At 38.9% G+C, this 26,089-nt stretch overlaps 1 protein-coding gene, 1 non-coding gene and 1 pseudogene across 5 annotated transcripts in view; 2 read left to right on the top strand and 1 right to left on the bottom strand.

The window, feature by feature from the left end:
* Positions 1 to 9,920, bottom strand: part of SENP6 (SUMO specific peptidase 6) — a 106,878-nt gene extending 96,958 nt beyond the window's left edge. For 3 of the 4 annotated variants that reach the window (XM_063097355.1, XM_063097356.1, XM_063097357.1), the window contains exon 1: positions 9,195 to 9,919. In XM_063097355.1, the coding sequence (XP_062953425.1) occupies positions 9,195 to 9,246 (52 nt within the window). In that variant the 5' untranslated portion in view covers positions 9,247 to 9,919. Of the gene's footprint in view, positions 1 to 9,194 lie in introns of all 4 variants that reach the window. The other variant, XM_063097358.1, reaches the window with a different exon arrangement.
* On the top strand, positions 139 to 244 carry LOC134379334 (U6 spliceosomal RNA). Its single transcript, XR_010023738.1, has one exon. It is a non-coding gene; the product is annotated as a U6 spliceosomal RNA (small nuclear RNA).
* Positions 658 to 1,484, top strand: LOC134378156 (protein LSM14 homolog A-like; annotated as a pseudogene).
* Positions 9,921 to 26,089: the final 16,169 nt, after the last annotated feature.

The following is a 26,089-nucleotide window of genomic DNA, read 5'->3' as shown; positions in this document are numbered from 1 at the left end:
CAAAGATATGAAATATTTCCCAATAACTTTTTAAACTATCACTGACAAGACTTTTCAACAATGAAGAATATGACAAAAACTTTTTCAAAGGACCACTAAGAGAAAAATTAACTTCTGCAACTTAGAAATATAAAAGCAGTGCTCACTTTGGCAGCACATACACTAAAATTGGAATGATACCGAGAAGATTAGAATAGCCCCTGCACAAGATGACACACATATTCGTGAAGCATTCCACATTTAAAAAAAAAAAGAAAGAAAGAAAAGAAAAGAAATAGAAAAGCAGTAACAGAAAATATAAAGAAAGAATTAAAGGTGAAAGTCAGGAAATCTCTCAGTAAAACAATTTTAGGTGGCCTTGTAGGGCTATAGCCCCAGTCTTTCTCAAGAACTGACAAGATTCCCCCAGAGGCGGTCTCTTGGAGCCACGAGTCACCATGTAACAAGTCTGAGTACCCTGCTGCAGAGACCACTTGAAGGAGTCTTTAGACTACATGCAGAGGGAGAGTTCCAGCCAGTCAGATATTTGAATGAAGCCATCTTGGAACCTCCAGACCAGCCATACCACTACTGAATCATCCCTGCACATGCTACATGAAGCAGAAAAATCACTCTGCTGAGCCTTTCTCAAATTCCTGATATACAAAACCTTCGTTTTTTGGTTCAGAAGACAGACCAATAGATCATCCAATACTATCTCAAGAAGAAGTCTTTAAATACATTATATTTATGGGAATGATATTAAATTAGACCCCTAATTTAACTATGATATTCTTTCCCTCAGGAACCATCTATTGTTCAGTCTTCACTAGGCTATTTTTTCATTCCATTCATTGGGTTTCTATGGACCTTTCAGCAGGATGCCAGTATACAGTCAGCTCAGTTAAAGTCCATCAGGCAGCAGCATGGTGCTGTTGGTGTTACTGAAAACTCCTTGATCTTTTATGGGACAGAAACATCAGTCAGTGGTATCTTATTTCAAAGCAGTGCAGTTGGTTTTACCTTCACACAGAATACACAATCTCTAAAAATATTCATATAGTTATATAAAGCTGAAGCACACAAAATTCCAAAGGCAGAAGATGAACAACTTAGAAATAACTGCATGGGACAAGTAATTCCAAAAGTTCCTTCTATTCCAAGAAGGTGAGAGGACCATCAAGGTGGCAGGGGAATTCGGTATTCAGTGACAGGCCAATGAAATTTCAGAAGCACTTTAACTCTGAAAGTACAACTGCACACTTCAGCAAGGAGAAAACGAACAGTTTCATAATAAAATTAAAAGACAGACTTGAGAAAAAGGTGAAGACTGTAAATGGTGAAGAGAGTAAATGGTGAAGACAAAGGAGAGTGAGGAGCTGATACACAAATTTGTGAAGGAAATGATGATGAAGATTCTTATACTTAATTGCTATTATGACAAAACAACATCGTTCTTTGATAGTATTTCCTGTGATAAGAGAATAGACACCAAACTGGACTGAACAAAGAAGACTGATGCCAAAACACTTCAACCAAATAGTGGCCCTGGGGTTTATGGAAGAAGAGAAGTTATTGGTTTCCATGGAAGCAGAGTCAGCAGACGTCATGGTGGTGAAGAATAAGTACCTTCACCTTGTCTCCAAGATTTATTAGCAGATTCATAGATAGGCTGTGAATGCAGAAACTGTGCAGATTTTTTTGAATGTAAGAAAGATAACAAGATTACTACACAGTTTACAAACAAATCTAGAGGAATTTTTTTCATTGTTGTTCAGTCTTTGTCAAAAATGAAAAAGTGAATTTACTATATACTGGACACCAGCACTGTTTGCACATTTTTTCTTCTGCTTTATTTTAATGATTGTAATGCAGTTAATTTGGAAGGGAAAAAAGCCATCTTCAAAAACTTCAAAACTAAGCATGAAATGTATTTGAAACAGCACCGCCCCTGCCCCCAAAAACCCCAAACCAAACCCCCAAAAAACCCAAAGGCAAGATTAAAATAAGGCTGTTGCCTTACTACCCCAGCCTATAGTTTCAGATGGCTTTGAGGTAGCTGCTCTTAACTTGGGACAAGGCAGAGTGTCCAAATGTCCCAGGCTGCCTGGGACTGTCCCAGTTTTAGCATTTGAAAGTCCCGTATCCTGTGGAATATACTATAAAGCAAATGTACTTCACAGGGCCTGGTTTTCCAAAGCCTTGCAGTTTCAAATACTGACCTTACAAAAAACTGGAAAATTTCTCTAGGCTACTGAGTCTCTGTTGTAAGGTAAAGAGTTGTAACACAGCAAGGTTGCTGGCTCAAAGACAGGCAAGTTATTGATTGATATGTAAAGATACTGGGAAATTGCTCTAAGAAGAGAATGTTTGCTAAGATCAAGCTTTTGTTGGTGGATCACTTAATTGCCTAATAGAATATCACCTGACTTGTTTTTACTGAATGTTACCAGCTTCTATTGTTAAACTTGTTAAAACTTTAAGCCCACCTATGTCTCTTCCTGCCTTTTGGAATGTCATCTGGCTTGTTTCACTGAAAGTTTCCAGCCTATATTGTTAAACTATAACCCCACCTACATCTCTTGCTGTAACATCCTGGGCTGGAGAATAAATACAGGAAGGGAACCCCAATTCGGGGTTAATTTCCCAAATGGAAGGAATGCCTCTCTCTTGGGGGTTCTGGGAGATTAACCACTTTGGGGCTTCTCACTGCTCAGAAGAGATGGGCTTTGAGTAATCCTTTGCAGCTCTGTCACCCAGGGGAAAAGGGGTGACAAATCCATGGGAGGCAAAGCAACAATATCCTCTGGAGACAAAAGGTCCTAATTTTTGCCAGTGGATGCAGAAGGATCTGGGAAGTACAAAACCATAAGGTGGCCCCCAAAAAGTATGGGCTGAGAGCAACACTGTTTTTAGTGTCAAATGGATATGGCACAGATTATCCATCTCTTTCTGTAATCTATGTTTTCTACCTGATGTTGGCAACAATAATTTGCAGTTCACAGTAACAGATCATCCATTATTTTATCACTCCAAGTAACGTGAATTAAGTGTATAACATCTTTGACTTTGTGGATTAACTTTTGTGTTTTCTATCAAGATACTGTTATATTTTTCATACTGTGAATAGTGTAACCAAGTTTTCTTAGAGTTTAAGTAATAAAGATAAGAAAGATTATAATAACTACAGCATGACCCAGATATCACTGAATGAAAGAGAAAAGGAAAGGAAGAAAATGTTTCTAACATTCTTCCTCTTTTCTTACTTATGCTGGCCTGGTTTCAGAAATTCCTGAATCAGTTCCTAATCAAAGAAAAGTTAAACTAATGACTGTTTTATATTGCTACTTACCCCTTTGAAACAAATTACAAATTGTGTTGCCTACTTTGTTCTGTATTTCTTTAGCTTCCTAAACTGTCCAGAGTTTAGAAACTTGGATTTCACAAGAAATATCATTTTCAAGTTTGAGAAATACTATGGACTGTATTTAAAGAATGGGAAAAAAAAAATACCAGGTAGGTATGGGAGAAGAAAGATGACTGTATACATTAAAGATGGCTGCAAATTCTTTGCCACTCTTCCTATTGAATGGTGGAGTCTACTTCCCCTCCACTTGAATGTGGGCTGGCTCTGTGACCTTTTGGCCAATACAATGTGGCAGAGATGACACAGTCATTTCTGAAGGTAGGCCTTAAAAGATCTGTGGCTTTCCACATTTGTCCTCTTAGAGTACTGCTTCATCAATAAATGATAATTCTCTATAATTACCTATTATTTTTCCTTCTGTTGTCCAGCCTGCTCCCCTTTGGGTGAGTGCAGAGAAAGGAGATAAGAGGAAGAATGGGGAAGAAAAGGGATGAGGAAGGGAGGAAGGAAGAAAATACTGAAGAAAGCCGAGGCTGTAAGTCAGGTCCCAAGCTCCAGTTGATTTCCCTACTAACTTGCTCTGGATCACATAACCCTTCTATATCTTTTGAGTTCCTCAAATATTGAACATAGTTTCGTAACAGCAACAGGAACAAACAACTTACAAAAGTCTAGACATATGGAGTACATAATTTCATTCTCTTTCCTCTCTCACTACACCAGTCAACCTAGAATATCAAGATCAGCTAATACTTAGAAAAGGCAATAAGTAAAACAGTAAAAACTAAAATTCAAATAAAAGAGAAGGCAAGATGGAAGAGAAGAAAAGTAATAAGCTCTTTTTCTTTTCTCTATCTGCTAAGAAAAGAAATAAAATAATGTCAACAAATACTTAGTGATTACATGCGTGGAATTGTTTTAAGTATAACTCATTTAATTCTCATGGCAATCTTATGACATAACTGCAATTATTATCCTTGTTTTACAGATGAGAAAACACAGAGAGGTTAAGTAATCTGTCCAAGATTACACAGCTAATAGGTAGGAAAGCTAGATGATAAACATCAACATTCTGGCTTCTGAGTTCATGCTGTCATTGCATTTCTAGTGAAAATCACTTTCATTCCAAGTGAGGTTCTGCTCTATGTTTCATGTGAGTACATAAAATCAAACGATAAATAGAATATTTCAATTGGAATGAAACCAGGAAATAAATATACTTAAATAGGGAGTAAATAAGGAATAACACCATGATACAGTTTCCAAAAGTAGCACAATCAAAAGAAAAAGAAGCAGGGCTAACTGGAGAACTTTGAGGTGTATCCCCTTGAGCAGGCCAAAACTAAAGACCTTGCTCATACTCCATGGAATACCAATCATTTAATTAAATTGTGCTTTAGTTCAAGAGATATCATGAAGTACTTACTGTACCCAGTAATACTGGCAAACTGATTGAGTTCTAAACTGAGTTTACATATAAAAGTATGGCAAAGGGAAAACGGAAAACACTTTTCATTTGAAGACAAAAGCATTTTTGCTGGTATAGAGGACAACACTGCAATGTCTTTTCAACGTAGTAGTAAAGATCCATAAAGGGAGACAGATGTGAAATGAAATGGAAAACAAACAAAAGTAGTAATAAGGGATGGCAGAAAAAAAGTTATTTCAGGAAAAAATTAGAGAAAATATAGGTGTAGCCATTCAGTTGGTATATAGAAAAAAAAGGCAAAGGGAAAAAAAGCTAGATACGAACAAGTGTAGTACAAAAAAGAAGAAACAAATGAGAGAGTAAGTGCACTTGTTAGAGCTCCTTCAGAGGAGAAAAGAAGGGGGAGAATATCAAAAGAAAGGTTACAAGAACAAGCTAGCTACCATCACCTTGGCCCTATACTGCAATCATCTCTTAACTGGCCTCCCTGATTATCTTTTACACTTCTCTATAGCTTTCTCCATGTGGTAGCCAATGACCTCTTTGGAAACAAATTTGATGTTGTCATTTCCAGCCTCACCTTACACCATTCTCTTTGAGGGAACCATACTGTCCTCCCTTAAGTTCCCCAAACATGCCATGTTCCCTATATTTTATTCCCACTGGCTGGAAAGCTGTTTCCCCACCTTCCCTTCTCCTATTCACCCTTCAAACCACCCTGACTGGATCAAATTCTCATTATTATAAATAATCCCCATCAGCTGTACAGTTGTAATTTTATACTTATAAGGGATTATTTGATTATTGACTCACTAGACTGGAGATTCTATGGAGAAAACATGTTTTCCCCCCTCATTCTTGTGCCTCTCAGTGCAGTGCCTTCAACAAAGCAGGTGCTCAATAAATATCCGTTGAATGAATGAACCAACACAGAAGAGAAACCTGCCAAAACCATCTACCAAGAGTAGAAAATGGGTATAAGACAACAGTAAATGAATAGAATAAAGATACTAGTGAAAGAAGGGAAATCAAAAATTCAACACAAGCTGTGGCCTAATGAAAATTCATGCAATTTTATTGTGATATTATATGAATAAAATAAAGAAGGTACAGTAGTAGCCAGTAGGTTTCCTTTTTCCTAGAGAAGCCATAAAAAGAAGTGAAATTACAATTTCACCTAGTAGTGATAAGGCTGTAAGACATACATTAGAACAAAGATGTCAAATAGGCAGCTCAAACTTAAGATGACCAAGCAGTGCTATTAACTTCCTTCTCATTCCTTTGCCAGTCTACTCCATCTCTGTAGATGGCATTACCCCCCAACACCTCAAGCCAAAACCCTAGGAGTCATCTTTGATTCCTTCCTGACTCTGATCCTCAATGTACAATCAATCCATCAACAAGTCCTGTAAGCTCTACATCCAAACATATCTTCAGTCTATCCACTTTTTCCCCCCAATCTCCACTGCCACTATACTACCAAGCCCCTATCACTTCTATCTGGACCTCCACAATATTCTCCTAATTTATTCTCCTTTTACTCTGGCTGTTCACTAATTCATTCTACACAGAACAGCCAAAGTGATTTTTTAAAAAGAGAAATCATATCATGATACCCTGTTGCCCCAAATTCCTCAATGACTTCTCACTGCTCAGAATAAAATAAAAATTCTTCATGATCCTACATGATAGATCTCTTGGCTCTCATATCACTCTCGTCGTTGCTTGCCACATTTCAGCCATAATGACCTTCTTTTTGTTTAACAAATGGAACTATATATTACCACTGAACCTTAATACATATAATCCCCTCTGCCATACTCTGAAATGTCTCACAGTTAAGATGTTAACTTAACTCAAAGGCCTTCTCAGGGATGCCTTTCCTGACTTAAACACTATGCAAAACAGTTTCCCCATCATTGCTCTGTATACTTATTTGTTCTATTTCATTAGCAATAAACATGCTTCAGTTGCAAGAAACATAATGGGGAAAAGTCATTGCTTTCACAGAGCTTATATTTTAGCAGGACTAAAAAACATAAAGAAATAAATTTATTGTGTGAGAAATGCTGATACGAAATATAAAACAGTAAAAGGTAATGCCATGTGCTAGTACGTGTTTGCGTACACCATGAAAATTTTAAGTAGGTTGTAAGCTCTGAGCAGTCCTGAATAAAGCGAAGAAGGAAACTATGTGAAAATTTCAGGTACAGCTGTTCTAAAAGGATTATTTATTTATTCATTTATTGACACTAAAACTTAAGTTCTATGAAAGCAGGCACCTTGACTATTTTATGCACTGTTGTACTCACTATGGTACAGTGCCGAGCAGAGTGGGCTACTATAAATATTTGATGAGTGAATGAAAACCTATGTCAGTTTTTCAAGATGTCTTACTGGAGAGTAAGGAAAGCATAATATGTAGATGCTTTAATATTAAATCATAAGAGCCTATGGGGAAACATTTGAAAACTTATAAACACGATAATACAAAATGTATGGCAAATTATAGTGGAGTATTTTATTATTAGAAGTGTAAGGAATCAAATGAACCATGGAAAAGTAAACAGAAAACAGAAGTAGTACTAAGTATAATTCTTTTTAAAATAATGATACAATACATGAAAATTGGCTATGAGGAACTAAAATCCTTCCTTTCCCTTATGCTCATGTACCAAAACAAGTTATCATTTGCTTTCTTTATGAAAATGCTGGAGACATGGTGAAACTCAAATTTATCTCACCTGTACATTCACAGAACCCTAAGTCAGGATAAACTAAAAGCAATAGTTGGAAACTCACATCAACTCTGTATGTTGGCTTTATTTATTCTCTTCTTCTTTATCCTCCCTGTGTTCATCCAATCAGAACTTAAACTTTTAAACTGAATCAGAAGCCTACAGAAGCCCAAAACTTACCACAACACAAAGGAATAATCATCTGCATACTGAATATAACAAGCATCAGTAAACTATCTTTTGAGTTTCCAGTTTCAAAACAAAAACACCACATGTAACACAATCTGCACCATTCTCACCCTCTTGACAGGTACCTACTCTGCCCAAACTAGAATGAAGGTAATATAAAATGAACCAGAAAAATTCACAAGCTTTCCTTATCTCCTAACTAGGAAATTCATATAAAGCTCTCATCACTTCTAGATAAAGGCTGGCCTGCATAGCAAGGAACGATTTTTTTTTTCACTTCGCTCCACTCTAGTAGGAAGAATTAAGAAAATTACTTTTTCCCATCTCTTTTAGTCCCTATTCATTCATTAGACTAATACTGAGTACCTACCGTGTTCCAGGCATTGTTGTGGGGCTGTTAATAAAGCAGAAAACAGGGTATACCCATCCCTCAACACCCTCCCATAATACATGTTACTAAGGTTCTTTCTTAATTTTAAGTTAAATTGTCCTTTCTTAATTTAGTAATGTTTCTAGTTATTTTCTTAAAGTATCGCTTATGAATATAATGCATATAAAAATCATGTTTGCAAAATTATACAAAAGAGTACTTAATCTTTTTTAACACACACTGCACAGCACAGAAACTCATTTTCCTAAACATTATATTTATAAACTCAGTTTCCAGTAAAAAACAATGAATAGTCAAATTAAGTAATGTGAACATTTAAGTTCGTGGTCCACAACTACAATGTAATTTAGCTGTATTTTGGGGATCCTTATACATACACAGGCCAAAAGACAATATTGTTACCCATTACCATCATCCCCAACAAAAACATACGGCTTTTCTTAAGACCGGCATAGCAGTAAATGTTTAACTTTCCCTCACAAGTGAATAAAAATGAAAACACCCAAACTTTGTCTATTAGCTTTAATGACTGTCCCAAAACTTGACATCGTGAATCTCATTCTTCTTTCAGATAAATTATTTTATAAATTATTTTTAGCAAACACATTTTGTAAGATTAGACAAGGCCGGGCCTAATCTGAACACTGGGTGCAAAGTATAAAAGCCTGAAGTTCCACGAAAAAGAAAGACCAGGGGGTATAAAGACTAAGACTACTAAGACTACTCTCCTGTCCTTATTTAGCCTGGCTCCCAATTCTACCCATCCTTAGCAATTTGAAACTTTTCTCGAACACCAAACAAGATCTGAGCGCACGTTGCTCGCATCCTTAGGCCACCACCAAAAAAACGAAAAAATGTCAAAGCCTTCCGCGCGCAGCCGGATCCACCGACGCCCCCTGGGCCATCCTCGCTCGTTCGGAGCCCCGAGCCCGGGCGTACTCGAACCGGGCGCGCTCACAGCACATTCCCTCCCCGCCATTGCCCACCCCTCGTACCTCAGCCGCCCAAGCCCACGCAGCGCAGATAACTGAATACCCGGGGTTCCGGGGGCCGCGTTGTCCTTTATTTCCCCACCCCCAGCAAAGGCCGAAATGGACGTACCTTCCAGAAAAGTAATCTCTCCAGCGCTGCCGCCGCTCTTGCTGGCCGCCATCTTCCTCCTCCCACGCCGCCGCCTCCTTAATCCATGGCCCACACCGCCGCCGTGCTCGCCGGGATGAGGGGCCGCGCCGCAGGAGGGTAGCCGCCGCAGGGTTGCGGGCCTCAGGCTCAGCCGTCAGGCGGGCTGCGCTCCCACGTCCAGACGGGCCTACACAAAAGCAGGCTAGGCGCGCCCGGGCCTGTCCGCGGGCTGGCGGGCGATGAGGCCCGCGGCCTGGGCTTCTCCTCAGGCCCCTCCGGGGGAACGAGAGCGGCGGCGACGGCGACGGCGCTTCCCGGGCCCGGTTCCTCTCGGCCCACGACTCCCCATCCACCGCCCACCGAGGCCGCCTGAGACGCTTCCGTCAGCCGCGGGCCCCCAAGAAGGGAGGATGAAAGCAAGCACACAAACACGCCTCCCGTCGTCCCAGGCCGTAAAATGGCCGCACCCGCCGCGCCGGGGAGGCGAGGTCTCCACTACCGCCAGGCGCCCCCCGGCCCCTCGCTTCTTCTGCAGCCGCCGCCGCTACGGCCGTCCGCCCACCCCTCCCAGGAGTGAATGCATCAGTGGAGGCCTTTGCGACTGTCCATGTGGACAGGGGTTGGTCTCCTCAGCCACCGCCTCACGTCGGTCGCCACAGCATCTCCAGCCGCCGCTGCTGCCGCTCCTCCCCCACGGGCGCTGGAGCTGCCACCCTGCTCCCGCCCCCGCCCCGATGCTGCCGCCCCCAGTGCTGCTCCCCCTCAAGAGCCCGGACTCGGCTCGCGGACAGAGCGGGCTGCGGCGCCGCACCGAACCCCAGCTTGTGGCACCCGCCGCCCGGGCTCTCGGCAGGGCCGGCGCTTCGTGGCGCTGGCTGGGCCTAGACACGTTACATCCAAAATCCCGACCACCGTGGCGCCCCGGGGCAGACCTGGCGTGTGAGCGCTTCTCAGCCGGCCAGTGATGTGCTTGACCCCGTGGCACCACAAGTGCCCGAGAGATGTGTTCATTTCTTTGAGGAGACGAGACCTTAGAAAATAAAACATAGCCAACTATGAAGAGAGAAGGTAGTGAGGGGGTGCAGTCACATACTTAGGATTAGAAAATGACTTGTCCACATTCATTTTTAAAGAAGTTTTCAAAATAATTTATCGCGGAAAATTCTACCAGTACATGGCAGTGTTAAAAAAAAAAAAAAAGTCATTTGGTTGAGATTTCAAAAACCATACCTTTACCTTACAAGTCAGGCCTTATAATTTCAGATGACTATATCATGTTGGTTTTTATTTTCCTTTATTCTTTTCTCATTTTTTTTATATTATAAAGATGCATTCCCTGCCATGACCCCATCCTAACCCCGCACAGTTGATTAGACATTTGATTTCCAAAAAATGATAATAATACAGTTTCATTAATGAAAATATGGAAAATACAGAAGATGGAAAAAGTTACCCCACAGTCTCACTACTGAAACTCAACTCCTTTAGGTCCTCTCAATTAGTATTTTTCTTAAATCCTTCAGTATCCCTCTTTAAAAAACAAAAACGAACCAAAAAATAAATAAATAAATAAATAAATAAATAAATAAACTTCTATGTCAATGAAAAGTCCACAGCAATTAAAATGATACAGAAAAACTATGACTAAGTGCAATTTCGGCAGAATGAACTGTTTTAATTCAATTGTCCTGGTAACCAAGGCTTAAGCAGAGAAACTTTTTGTTTAAAAATTCTTTTAGAATCTTTTCCTAAAAATGAACCATTAATCTTACCTGATTTAGTAAGAGTACTGTAATGAACATAATTCATTATAACTTGTTATTTTTGTTGCCTGAGGATATATTGCATGATACTATTGTGATGTTCTATGACATAGTCTGTGTCAATAACAGTGTAATGCTGAGGCATGTGTAGATAACAGGCAGATGTGGGTGACTGGTCACTTGTAGTCCAAAGTGTAGTTTTTAAAAATAAATCTCTAATTTTAAAATACATACATGCTGGCTTTGAAAATGGGGAAAAGTGCCTGGAATCAAGGAATGTGGGTGGCCTCTGGAAGCTGGAAAAGGCAAGGAGAGGGATTCTCCCCCTAGACTCTCCAGAAAACAAAACCGACACCTTGATTTTAGCCCAATGAGACGGGTGTTGGAGTTCTGACCTTACAGAATTGTAAGATAATAAATTTGTGTTAAATTGCTGAATTAGTAGTAATTTGTTACAGCAGCATATGGAATGGGAGACAAGGTAGAGTTGCGTAAAAGATGTCTTTTAAGCAAGCTGATTTAGGATCTTCAAAGTCCATTGTTTTATTTTTAAATATTATTAATTTCAGCGAATCTCTGTGGGACTCCATAATTCCAATTTTAAAGGAGAGGTATGGATTAAACCAATGGATCTCAAACTTCATGCATAAAAATCACTGGAGGGCTTGTTAAAACAGATTGCTCTACCCCACCTCCAGGTTTCTGATTCAGTGGTCTGGAATAGGACCTGAGAATTTACATTTCTAACAAGTTACCAGGTGATGCAGATGCTGGGGCCACACTTTGAGAACCACTAGATTAAACATTCTCTGTATTCCTTATAGTTCAATTATTCTGATTCTGAATCTAGCATTACAAGTGAAATTATCTATTTCCATATTCAAGTGTGTGTTAAAGATATTTTCGGGGCTGGCTTGTTAGCTCAGTTGGTTAGAGTGTGGTACTGATAACATTGAGATCCAGGGCTCAATCCCTCTACCAGCTGGCCTCCAAAAAACAAATAAAACCATACTTTCTATAATTACTGTTCTTCCACACGAGTACGATTAACTAAGAATTGGTAGTATTGGGCTGGCCCCTGGCTCACTCGGGAGAGTGTGGTGCTGATAACACAAGGGCCATGGGTTCGGATTCCGTATAGGGATGGCCAGTAAGCTCACTGGGTGAGTGTGGTGCTGACAACACCAAATCAAGGGTTAAGATCCCCTTACCGGTCATCTTTAAAAAAAAAAAAAAGAATTGGTAGTATCATGTATCCCTTTATCCAGGGTTCAGTGCCTAGAAATTTTCAGATTTAGGACACTCCCCTGAAATGTAGTTGTATTTGGTATATATACAAATATATACATTTAGTATATTTACAAGTATTCATACATTTGGAAGCTCAGGCCTGTTACTGAGAGTGAGTTTGAATATCACAAATATGGCTAACTAGGGCTGGCCCATGGCTCACTCAGGAGAATGTGGTGCTGATAACACAAAGGCCATGGGTTCGGATCCCATATAGGGATGGCTGGTTAGCTCACTGCGTGAGCATGGTGCTGACAACATCAAGTCAAGGGTTAAGATCCCTTACCAGTCATCTTTTAAAAAAAAAAAGAAAGAAATATGACTAACTACAAAACCAGGTCTCTGAGTTATAGATTCAATTTTTATTAAAAGTCTAGCATATCTTTATTTTTTAAATTTAGCAAAGTCCATTCAGCTGTCATCTAACTTGTCATATTAAGCAACATTTAATTCTGGCAAAATAGATGAACAGAATGAAGAAAATTTAGACTATTTTAAAGTTTGAGTGGATGGATAATTACAGAGGATTATAGACTACTCTATTTTTTCTAATTATTTCATTAAAGAAAATTTGGAAAAAAGAAGAAAGGAATAACAAAACAAAACAAAATAGGCCCTGCCACCTGAAATTCTGACCCTAATGCCATATCTTCTCCAGTGTCTTATTATTAATACACTTACTCTGATCACTCACTCCCAAGGTCCTACCCTGGACCTGCTTCTCTTCCAAACTCAGTAATTCAGGCATCCCATCTACAACCACAGCTGGTATGACCATTTTCAATCTCATTGTGATCACTAAACCTATTGACTCCATTTTCTCTCGTGTTTACTTTTCTCTCTACATAGTTAAGACTCCATGATACATTATTTCTTTTACTCTTTTTTGCATATATGCTTAACTCCCTTGCTTATCTTCCCTTTCCTGTCTTCACTCTCCTAAAACCATCGCCCTGAGTATATCCTGTTACCCACCTTCCCTTTTGGGATATAGGAGGGTAAGCATGGCTGAAGAAAGTCATCCAACAGAGAAGACGGCTTCCACTAAAACATTACGGCTACCACCTCACAGGGAACTTCTGTGCCACCAGCCTTCCTACAAGGTTCTCAAATCAACATGTCCTCCAACTGTCCACCACAATTATTTCAAACTTCAGCTGTTTCCCCATCACTCTTAGCAGAATCCATTGCTTCCCACCTCAGAGAGTGATACCTGCCACAAGATGAGCATTCCCTCAGTTTACCAAAACTATCTGCATCTGTACCCACCCATTCTATTTTTTTATTTCCTACTGCTTCAATAGAGGCAGAGTCTCTCCCTCTTTAACTCAATCCCCTCACATATCCTGTGGGTCTCCTACCCTAGTGCCTTCTCAAGATCCCCACTAGAATTTATCTTCTTTGTAGCAGAAAGTGTTGGCCTTATTCTTTATAACCCTTAGGATATTTGACCACACTGTACATCTGAGAGCTTTGCAGGCAATTCACCAGCATAGGTGTAGCCTACTTAAATTGATTCAAAGACACATACGAGGGGGTCTTCAAAAAGTTAATGGAAAGATTTATATTATCTTTCAATTCTATTTTCCACAAACTTTTTGAAAGGTCCTCATATTTAGGAGTCCCCATATCAAGAATCCCCTCAGCTTTCCATGGAGTCTAAGTCCTACAAGAAAGAATAATCAGTGGTGATTATCAAAGGGCCAACATCTTCAACACTGCACAATCATCCCATGCAAACAGAATTCAGAGGAAAACAGGACTGAGACAATCTGCAGGATCCTCTGGGAGGACCCAAGAGCATGAGACCCTCCCCGAAGCTGCTCCCCTCCTGGGATTCTTACTTCAGTGAATAGCATTGTCATCTACCCAGTTTCATAAACCAGAAAGCAGGGAATCACTCTTGACTTTCTCTCTCTCTCTCTCAAATCAAATCTCCTTCCTGAATGTTTCTTTATTCTATGTATATTTTTTTCTTTTTTTTTTAAAAAGATGACCGGTAAGGGGATCTCAACCTTTGCCTTGGTGTTGTCAGCACTATGCTCTCCCAAGTGAGCCAACCGGCCATCCCTATATAGGATCTGAACCCGTGGCCTTGGTGTTATCAGCACCGCACTCTCCCAAGTGAGCCACGGGCCGGCCCTATGTATATTTTTTTCAATTCAAATGTCTCTGCTCTAGTCTTAGCCACTATAATCTCTTAGCCATACTACTGTGATAACAGCTTCAAACAGGTCATTCCATGCTCTGTCTACACCTTCTCTAATCCATTTCTCACACAAAAGTCACAATAATCTTTTTCTAAAAATGTAAATCAGATCACAGCACTTTCCTATTTAAAAACATTCAAAGGTTTATCCTTGTTCTTAGGATAAAATCCTAAATACTACGCTCTCCCTACCTACCGCTCTTGCAGCATTCTCTCTCCTTTTTCATCAGGCTCCACCCACTTTCAGTTCTTTCAGTTCCTCTTTTCTATATCAGAGCCTTTGAACATGTCTTACCCTCCATCTGTTATGCACATTTTGTCTGAGTAGAATCTTGCACCAGTGGATATTAACACATATCTGCTGAATGAATACACAAATGAATGCAACATATTTAAGATAATTTTTCCAAAGGAAAATTTAGAATCATAGAATTCTAGAACTTGGAATCCTTAGACACCATGTATGCAATCTTCTCAGAGGTCCAGAAAATGTGTGCCCCAAATAACATTGTGGTAGAAATCTAGGAAAGATACTGTAAAAAGGATCAGCAATCCAGTTGTGAACCTTGGGCTTGGCTTTGAAGATTACAGTGCTGAAATAATTTGAGTTGCTTTGAGGAGGCTGGGAGTTGACAGAAGGAAGACTTGAGCTGGTTATAGATATATAATAACAAAGATTCCTCTCTGTGTATGTTTATCGCTAAGGCTATGAATTTTTCTTTTGTATCACAGCTGGTGTTTCCTCTATTTTAGCCAGATTTAAAGTGCTGTATATAAAAGTACTTGGACAAACTGACTCATAATCTATGCTGGTAAAGCTGAATAGTTATTAATAAAGTAGTAGCCTAGTTTTAATACATGTATTTCTTTGAAAACACAATTATCAATCTTCTAAACACTACATTGAAACGTGCAGTATACAGTTAGTCTGTGACTAAATACAAGTTTCAGAAGACAATAGCAGATTCTGCAAATTGTGACTGGTTGATGGTTTTTGAAGGGCTAAGTGAATTTGTGACAGATAATATGATGACGTGTGAAAATAGTACAAAAGTTTCTAAGTATGTAAGTTTCTGTTTTAATATAATTTCTACATTGTAATATTCCATTTCACATTAAACTTGCTGATTATCATTTCGGGGGTTCTTTAATCCTACCATGTTTCATGTTCCTTTTTTATTTCCAGTTCTCTCTAGTCAATGCTTTCTGTCCTTCTTCCATGTTGCAGAGTTTTTCCTAGGGTTTTAGCAGCCATTATAATGCTTACAATTTTAAAGTTTTGATTAAGCAAAGCTCAAACTAATCTTTTCAAAATTGTATGTGACTGTATCTTCACAATAACACACATTTCTTATGCACACTCAGTTCCTACCAGACACCATCAGTGTCAACATTTACAATTGAACAGGGAAGTTTTCAGGTGACTAGGGCTGCATTATGACTTTCCTGGTCCCTAGGCACTATGACTTCATGGGACCCTTCCTCCATAAGAAGTATAATAAACTTTTTTTAGTGAGACTTAAAATGCTATATATAAAATGATATTTTAAATTTTTTAATTAGTTAATTTTTCAACTGCTTTGTTATAAAGACAAAGTATAATCCAGACTGGATTTATTATTATATATTTATTATTATCATTATGTCTATTTTTTCTTCTGATTTTAAAAGAAATAACATTAAAACATTTTCATAAGCCTTTAAAAGCATCGTAGGCCCAAAGCATTGTGCCTCCTGTGCCTATAGATACCCAGCATCTTGGCTCACTTTCTTTCACAGCGGTTCTCAAACATTCATAAGAATCAACTAAGTTGATTAGTGTCAGGCAGACCCCGTGGCGCACTGGGGAGAATGCAGCACTGGGAGGGCAGCGGTGCTCCCACCGCGGGTTCAGATCCTATATAGGGATGGCTGGTGCGCTCACTGGCTGAGCGCAGTGCGGACGACACCATGCCAAGGGTTGCGATCCCCTTACCGGTCACAAAAAAAAAAAAAAAAAAAAAAAAAAGGATAAATTGATTAGTGTCCGCACTAAAAAAAAAAGAATCAAGTTGAAGAGCTTATAAAAGTTCCCCGGGCTGTAACCCAGACCATCTGATTTAGTAGGTCTGCGTAGGTACCCCATGAATTTTCATTTCTAATAAGCTCACAGGTGATGCTGATGCTGCTGGTCTGAGAACCACACTTTTGTGGTAATATAACTATTTCATTTATGCAAAAACAGTGCTCCTGGTATGATTTGCTAGGTATACTGTCCAGATCTCCTATCTGACATTTACTGGACATCTACTGTTATTCTTATTGTATAAATGAAAACTGAGATTCAGGGGTTAAATGACTTTGCCAAAGTGACTCAACTAGAAAATTGTAGATCTTGGATTGGTCTATCCGGACTCCTAAGCTAATGCTGTCTTATTATCATCACCATGTGGTAATGATAGGTAGACTATAATTAGCGGGCTTAGAAACAAATTTTTAAACATGAAGTAATGCATACAAATGGTACTTTTCTAGATCATCATTGTATTTGCCCTGTTTATTGGAGTCTGCTGATGGGCTTCTTCTTTCCGGTTATTTATTCTTCACTTCTTGTCTCCAGTTAATAACAGCAGAAGGAATGTAATAATGGCTTGTAACATAATTTTCTGAAAATGCTATTCTCTAATGTTGACTCCAAAGCTGGTTAGGATTTTGCGTTTTTCATTAACTTCATTTTGCAGTTTAAACTGCTACATTTCTTCTGCATGTCAACAAACTTAAGTCTTCAGAGCACAAAAAATATATAAGGATTAATTAGTACTCTGAGTTTTGGACTTTAAACACCTTTGCCTTACGAGGTTATAAGTCTCATTTTATAACTTACTTCCTCATCTACTCTTAATATCGTTTTATTATAAATACACACTTATGATATAATCACTTTATCTTTCTCCCTCTGTGTATATATATTTGTATGCATGTGAGTGTATATATGTATGTTTTTTATTGCTTTTTTTTATTTTAAAAAAGTTTTAAAAATTTTCTGAAGAACGTACTCTAATATAAATGTTGGCTGTTTTCTGAAGTTGTGTTTTTCAAGAAGATGCTTTGATGACCTCAAAGCTTACCAAACCCTTGCCCACCACTCCAATGTAAAGGGTACATAGTGTTTTCAGCAATCACACAGACATAATAAAGTAAGCACTGAAAAATACATTACAGGGATAGAGAAATGATTAAATACATCATGGCACATCTATTTAATGGAATGCTTTACAGCTATTTAAATCAGTGACATAGATCTATTTGTACTGATCAAAGAAAGCATCCATGATTAATTTAAAGGGAAAAATAAGTTACAGACCAATTTGATCTCATTTCTACAAAAATAAATTTATAATTATATATAGCTAATCTGTGTAGCATAGACTATGTCAGAGGAAAGGGATTAGAAGGCTAGTATGGAGGACTTTGTCTTCTTTTTCATGGAATTTTAAGTAGTTTTTGGACTGTAGGTAACTTTGTTTCTAGTGTTTTTCGGTATTTTCAAGTAATTTTAAGATAACAAATAAATGAAGCAGTGGTTTTTTTTAGGTGTTTTCCATGAAACTTCAAAGTTTGACAGTGTTATGTTACCATTCTATTTTTTAAAAATACATCATTTATTGAAACAAAAATATGGGTGTTGTGAACTTTCCCGGTTTGAGTAATTTTCCTCATCTATCAGGCCTTACCCATCCTTAAAAGTTTAAAATTTTAGGTCACAAAATCCATACACATTCTATAATCTTCAAAGTGAGAAAACTGTTCTATGTGTGAGTCAAAATTTAACTCTATGTAATTACACTTGATTCCTCTATCTTCATATATTATTATTTAGTTTGTGTACATTATTCTTGAAACCAGGGCTGGTTAGATAGCTCAGCTGATTAGAGTGCAGTGTTAAAAACACCAAGGTCCAAGCATTCAGATCCCCATACTGGCCAGCTACCAAAAAAAAAAAAAAAGAAAAGAAAAGAAAAAAGAAAAAGAAATCACCATGAAGCTAGATGAAACCAAATGAAATTACTGTTTTTATAGACCAATAGCTATCCTGCATAAGTTATGTGATCTCTTTACCTAGTAAATAATTGTGAAAAATTTTTATTTGTCTTCATATTGTATTATATGCACATGAAAAAAATATTGGTTTATTAAAGGTATAGAACTTACACAGTGACTATTAAATCTATAATACAGGGATATACTACCACTTAGGTTTCAATGTATTAGAAAAGCAAACAGTATAATATTATTATGAATAGCTACCAGCAATTATCTGTAATGTGGCAGATTAGGGATGTAGGTTTCTATGAGATCATCTAATCTGGGGAGAGGAAAGGGAAGATGTGTCAGGCCTTTAATGGGAATTCCTGCAAAAATATTCACTATGATTATCTCCTCCTGGGAAAAGGACAGCCAAATGTTATAATTTAGTTTGGAATGTTTTAGATTGGAGTGTATTATATGATGAATTAGAAAACATTTTGTACTGGTCAGGACCTTATGCCCATGAAAATATTTTATTTTCTACATATTACTGAACTTTGTCATCCTAAGCAAGATAAAGCATTTAGGTATTTGGTTCCATGAATGGGTCTTCATTGTGCAAAGGACCTTTCTTCTTAGGTAGCAAACTTGGCAGAGTAAGACAAGTGCCTGCTCCTGGTGGACTGCAACAGCCTATGGTGCATTGTGTAAAATCTGAACCATAGTTGCAAACACTAGCACTGAGACCCTACCTTACCTCTCCAGCTCCCTTTGTGGGAAAGCTATGGTCCTGGAGGAGCGATTAATACGGTATCAGTAGCCAGTCATATTCACCCTGAAGAGAGGAGACTGGACTGGGAGAGCAGTACACTCTGAGGCCAGGCATGAAGGAATGGGGGAATAGAAAACTGGGTACTATTTTCTTCTTACCTACTGTTGTCACTAAATTGGCCTATTTGAAAAAATTTTAAGTACTTGATCTATTTCCTTAAAATTATGTGGATAAGTTAGTGTCTTATCCCCATACTGCCTTTGGTGTCTTTAATAGATTTAGAAGCTGTCTGTTATTTGGAATACGTGAGTTTATAAATGAACTAGGAATACAGGTGTTCATATTCCTAAGAATATTTTAAAAATTACTATAGTAATGTAAAATCTACTACTACAATACCATAATGAGAGGAGAAGAAATCCTGGCCCACAATTTAATCTGCTACTTGCTAAAACAAAATCTTTAGTGCCTTGGGTTGAATGTCCCCCCAAAACTTAGTCTCCACTGTGACAGTGTAAAGAGGATGGGAAGTCCTATTTTGGTAATTGAAAGGTGGAGCCTTGAAGAGGTGATTAGATTGTGGGACCATGCTGTAGTGAATGGATTAATAACGGTGGTCAGGGGCCTGGTCCTGGGGGCTTTGAAAGAAGAGCACATGAGAAGTTCTCACTCTCTGCTCCACCATTTTCTGCCATGTGAGACCCCGGGTCACTGTCACCACCTCCAAGACCCTCACCAGATGTGTTCCCTGTACTGTGGACTTCCCAGTCTTTCAAACTGTAAGCAATAAATTTTATTTTCTTTATGAATCACCCAGTTTCGGGTATTTTGTAATAAGCAACAGCAATGGACTAATATTATTAGTATTATTAAAATAGTTGATCCACTTAAATTAAGCATTGTAGGATTCTTTCCCTTCTCCTCAAAATGTGTGTATATCTCTGGCAGGAAACCAAACCAAATGTAAAAATTAGATACAAGGAATAAATTGGGTATTTTCCAGCATCTGGCCTGGTGGTGAGCATTTAGTTGGTATTCAATAAATGTTTTCTGAATTATCTTATAATCTAAACTACTTTCATTTTTGTGAATCTGGGTATAGTATAGGTTTGGTGGGTTATGGCCAAGTATTCTGAACTGAAATTTCTTTTTTTTTTTTTCTTATACATGTGCCTTATTTTTTTTTAACGATAACTGATAAGGGGATCTTAACCGTTGACCTGGTGTTGTCAGCACCATGCTAACCCAGTGAGCTAACTGGCCATCCCTATATGGGATCCGAACCCATGGCCTTGCTGTTACCAGCACCACACTCTCCCAAGTGAGCCACAGGCCAGCCCTACATGTGCCTTTTTATTCTATTTTTGTTGTCGCCCATAACAAGAAACCCCGAGATCGACTGATGCCAATCAACAGTGCCACCAGGCATCTAGTCTCTTTCATTTTTTTAAAAAAAATTTACTTAATAATATATATATTTTTTACATCCTATGATGTTGTTGTGAAGCAGTTGGGGGGGAAGGGGAGAGGGGAAAGGGGGAAGGAAATAGGATGGAAGGAGGAAGGAGGAGGGGTAGCACCCCCCTCATTTCCACAGGGAAGACCAAGGGGCTTCCAGTGGTGTCTTGGTCATTGCCTGGCTGGGTGCAGATGTCAGGGGAGGTGTGACTAAAGCCCTAGCCCCCCACCACTCCAGATCGGGAGCCTGGGACACTTCTTGTGGCAGCTTGCTAGTCTTTGCTGGGCTGGTTGCACATATCGGGAGGCATGGCCAAAACCCTCCGTGCCTCACTGTCCCAACTCAGGAGAGCTTGGGCACTTCCTGTGGTGGCTCAGTTATCATCACTGAGCTGGTTGTGGGTGTTGGGGGGGCATGGCCAAGGCACGAGGCACCCCACCACCCCAGCTCAGGAGAGCCTGGGGCGCTTCCTGATGCTGGTGGTTGTTGCTGGGCTGCTTGCGTGTGTCAGGGGGCTGTGGCCAAGGCACAAGGCCCCCACCCTTGGGGACTGGTTGCAAGTGTCGGGGGGCATGACTGAGACCTCAGTCCTCCCCCTTCTCTGGCTTGGTAGCCCAGGAGACTTCTGGTCCTTCTAGGTGTTTTAAGTGTTCTTTGGTGATGTGAGACCTTTACTAGTTAATGTCAAACTTTGTCTCTGTATGTGGGTAATTTTGTTTTTTGTTTCAGTTCTGTGTTGGGTTATTTGCTGTTCCCACCACTTAAACTCTGCACTGGAACTAATTTGTTATCCTTTGATTACTTTTAAAATGGGGAACCTTCCTGTGGGGACCAGCACTTGAGCTCTGTGGTTGAGCTAAATTGTTGCTTTGCTGTTGATTCTCTGGGGAAGGCTTTTTCTGCAGCTCAGGTTTTAATGGTTGACTTTATAGGTACTTTCAGCTCTCATGAGATCAGGTACACTTGAGTAGTGTAGAAACTCTGGTCTGAGGGCTGGCCCATGCCTCACTTGGGAGAATGTGGTGTTGGTAACACCAAGGCCATGGGTTCGGATCCCTGTATAGGGATGGCCAGTTAGCTCACTTGGGAGAGCGTGGTACTGACGACACCAAGTCAAATGTTAAGATCCCCTTACCAGTCATCTTTTTTTTTTTTTTTTTAAGGAAAGTCTGGTCTGGGTCTGAGTCTTTCAACAAACTGTACCCCTTGCAGTTTTATATTCCTGACCAGTCTCCTCTGAGTGGTCCCATGCTGACTGGAGGGCAGATCAGCTGTCCTTGCTGTACCCTGGTGTTCCCCCAGTGGGCCTGTCTTCCCCACAGCCTGTGCTCCAATCAGTTCCCAGGGGACAGGCTGTGCACCAGTCCCTTGCGATGACCCACGGGCCTCTGAGTTACTCCCTTTTTTCCATTGTTGTGGCTCCTTGCTCCTAAGTGGGTCCATGGGCAACCTATTAGTGGTCTTGCTGGCTTGGGGGCCACCAAGGCCCTCTTCTCCCCTGCCACCTCCAAGCAACTCCATCTAAAAGGCACAGCTGTGGCTTTTGTTAGCTCCTACTCCCTGCACTCAGCAATTCCAGCAGCTCCAGCCTGGAAGTGGCCGGGGCTCCAAATGGTCAGAGTGGTTTTTTTCCCTCTCATTGTGGCTTCTCCTGCCTTCGTGCACTCACTAGGTCTGTCCTTCTCTTCCCCTGAGCTCTAGTGGCTCCAGCTTGGCGGTCGTCATTTTTTAATAGTTGTAAATTGGTTGATTTGTGGGAGAGAGTGATGCTAGGGACCATATATTCTGCCTTCTTGACCAGAAGCTTGAACTGAAATTTCAATAAGGCCCAATGGTGCCCAAGAATTAGAAGACAAATACATAGCTGTGGCGCAAAAAATTTTTTCATGTGGTAGTAGGATCAGTCCTTGAACACTGAGTTGGCTTCTCCCTAGAGGCAGTGACTCCTGAACTTAGGACATACATCTGTGAGGCAAAAGAGAAGCATCAGGGAACCCCTTCTGCTCATTTGTACCTTTATGTCTTGTTTAATTTTTACTTTTTTCTGGTTTAATAATAAAATTAAGTGAAATCAACCTTAGTCTAGCCCAAGTCATCATTCCCAGCAGTCTTTCAACCTAGATAGCTTTGTGCTCACACACAAAAACTAGTATTCATCTGAATACTTGTTATATCATCAAGAGGTTTCTTTATTCTAATAATAGAGTTTAAAACACTAGGTTGTAATATGGGATGCAGTAGTCCCCCCTTATCCATGGTTTCACTTTCCACAGTTTCATTTATAGTTAACTATAGTCCAAAAATATTAAATGGAAAATTCCAGAAATAAACAATTCATAAGTTTTAAATTGTACATTGTTCTGATAGCATGATGAAATCTCACACTGTGCAGCTCTATCCTGCCTGGAATGTGAATTATCTCTTTGTCCAGCATATCCACGCTGACTAACCTGCGCGTTAGTCACTTAGCCATCTCAGTTATTGGATCGACTGTCATGATATTGCAGGGCTTGTGTTCAAGTAATGCTTACTTCACTTAGTAATGGCTCCAAACTCAACAGTAGTGATGCTGACAATTGGGAAATGCCAGAAAGTGGCCAGAAAGTGCTTCTGTTAAGTAAAAAGGTGAAAGTTCACAACTTAATAAGAAAAAAACTCATATGCCGAGGTTGGTAAGACCTACAGTAAGAATGAATCTTCCATCCATGAAATTGTGAAGAAGGAAAAAGAAGTTCATGGTAATTTGCTGTTAGCATGAACTTCCTCAAACTGCAAAAGTTACAGCCACAGTGTGTGATAAATGCTTAGTTAAGATGGATAGAAAGGCATTAAATTTGTGCTTGAAAGACATGAACAGAAAGAACCATGTTCTAATTGATGGCAATTAAGTTCAGTACAATTCATGGTTTCAGGCATCCATTGGGGGTCTTGGAAAATATCCCTCATGTTATAAAATTGTAGTTTTATAACAGTTATATAATTTTCTACTAAGACCACAGAACTTTACCTAACTCTATATAGATAAATATACTTATTTTATTCTCACAACCATGACAATGGATCATGTACTTTGTTGTATTTTTCTAATAATCAAATAAGTTGTGACTTAAAAAGTTTGTGTCACTTTCACAAATAGACTTTGTGTAAAATGGACACTGATTCTGACTTAGCAAAGTCCATTTTTACCTTGTCCTAATATAATAGCCATTATGGCTTGGGGCCAACCCCAGCTCTAAGGAGCATGCCTGATTTGCCTTACTCAATCAAGGCTAATCCCACTCCCCTTGACATAGGGATTTGTTCAGATAAACCAATCGACTCCTAAAATACACCTTGATAAAAGTGGGAAGTTCTTTTTCATACTGAAGAAAAGTATCCAAAGCCTATTAACATCATCTTGACAGTTGGCTGACTTTATCAATTTCCTACTCATTATATTAGCCCGTCTCAGAGGGTGGGCTTTGTAATGTAGTGTAGTCCTCTTTATGACTACACCATGTAGAGTGAGTATATGGATTAAGGTTGTAGAAAACTGAAATGGAAGTACAGAAAGAGTAAAATGTTTGGGTATAGAAAAGTCACATGAAAGAAGAAAGTTTTAGCTATATGAAACCGGTAGCTGTTCTTTTCTTCTAAGAGGGGAACTAAGGTTAAAGGGAGATTTACTTTTCACTGTATATCTTTCTCTATTTTTTAATTTTTGTACCTTATATATGCATGTCATTTAATACAGAATGATTTTAAATTGATGTTGTTACTGTCATCTAAAAAGCTCTCTTGATACTTCTGTAGTTCTCACTCTTTCTAAATTGATGCACTGTATTCTTGGCTGACCCATTACCCCTGGGTGTTGATTTCACTTGTTAGTCTGTAGTAATGGATTCGTGTCTGTGCGTGTGTGTGCATGCAGCTGGCGAGTACACGGATTGAACCCCCAAACTTGGTGTTATGAGCAGTGTGCTCTAACCAATTGAGCTAACCAGGCCAGCCCTGTAGTAATGGATTTTTAATAATTCATGCACATTCCTCTTCTTGTAACTAACAATAAGCACAACCATTATCAATTCTCACATTCAAAATTATACCTCTGTTTTTGAAAAACTTTCATATCTCAATCCTAACATGTTTAGAGTAAACTCTCCAAAAATACTTTAACGTTTTTGAATGTCAATATCTCAACTATTGACCAAAACCATAGTTGATAATAAAATGATGACATTTCATTTTATTTAAAAAAATCCAGCTTTTATTCTGAAAGGATAATAAATGAGATGTGATTGTCTGACATTAAATAGCCAGAATTTGCAATCAACTAAAGTGACGTTCCTTAAGGACAGGACTATTTTTAAAGATTTCTTTTTATCTCCCACAGTATAGTATCTTGAATGTGGAAGATATTTAACAGTTGTTTATCTGACTTGATGAACAAAAGATTCTAGCATTGAAAACACCACAGGTAGAAAAGAAAAGAAAGGAAAAGACCACAGGAATCTAAATATATACTTTATTTTTAGGTAATCTAGCTGTTAATAAAGATGAGGTTGTTAACATTTAATATGTAGCTATTGAGATCAAATTTCCTTCACTACTCAGCATGACCAAAACAACTCAATAAGCACTCTTACATTTTTCAGATATTTCTAATATTTTAAAAGTTATTTTAAACTTTAGTCACTAAAATTAAACTCCTAGCTACAAAATTACTTTAAATATGTGGTGTGTCCATGAGGTAAATTCAGAATAATACTAATCATAATGCAATACTGTATTGACTTCAAGTACTAACCACTTGCACACCTGCCTTTCTGTATATTTGTATTTATAAACTTATACTTCAATCTCTGGTTTAAAAAAAAAAAAAACTGAGCCGTACTTTTAATTTATTTAATTATATTTTGGGGCAGCTGGCCTGTATGGGGATCTGAACCCATGATATGATGTTGGCATTACCATATACTTCTTATTTAATATATGTTACTTTAAATACACAAAATTGCTGGAATCCTTTATGAAACTTTCCTAGATCCATGCCAGAGTATTAGAGGTGACACAGTATTATAACAAAGTCTTTTGAAAAACAAACACATTCAGTATTAATGTGATTATTCTCTCAAGTATTCCTCCCCTTTCCATGTGTGTTAGTTCCTTTATGTGGTTTAGTTCATGCTGTAATACGTTATGTGGTAGGATGATTCAGAATACACACACATATATACATACAAACACCAAATGTTCTTCAGACTCAGGCTGTGTGACTTTTTATTACTAATGTGATTATTATGATCAGTATTAATGTGATTATTCTCTCAAGTATTCATGGCTGGTGAGATCAATAGATGATCAGCTTTCAGTATACAAAGAGTGTGTTTTGGC

The sequence above is a fragment of the Cynocephalus volans genome, chromosome 5 (assembly GCF_027409185.1).
Source record: "Cynocephalus volans isolate mCynVol1 chromosome 5, mCynVol1.pri, whole genome shotgun sequence".
Taxonomy (NCBI): Eukaryota; Metazoa; Chordata; class Mammalia; order Dermoptera; family Cynocephalidae; genus Cynocephalus; species Cynocephalus volans.
Note: the sequence above shows the minus strand (reverse complement) of the source record. Positions and strands in the feature narration are given on the sequence as shown.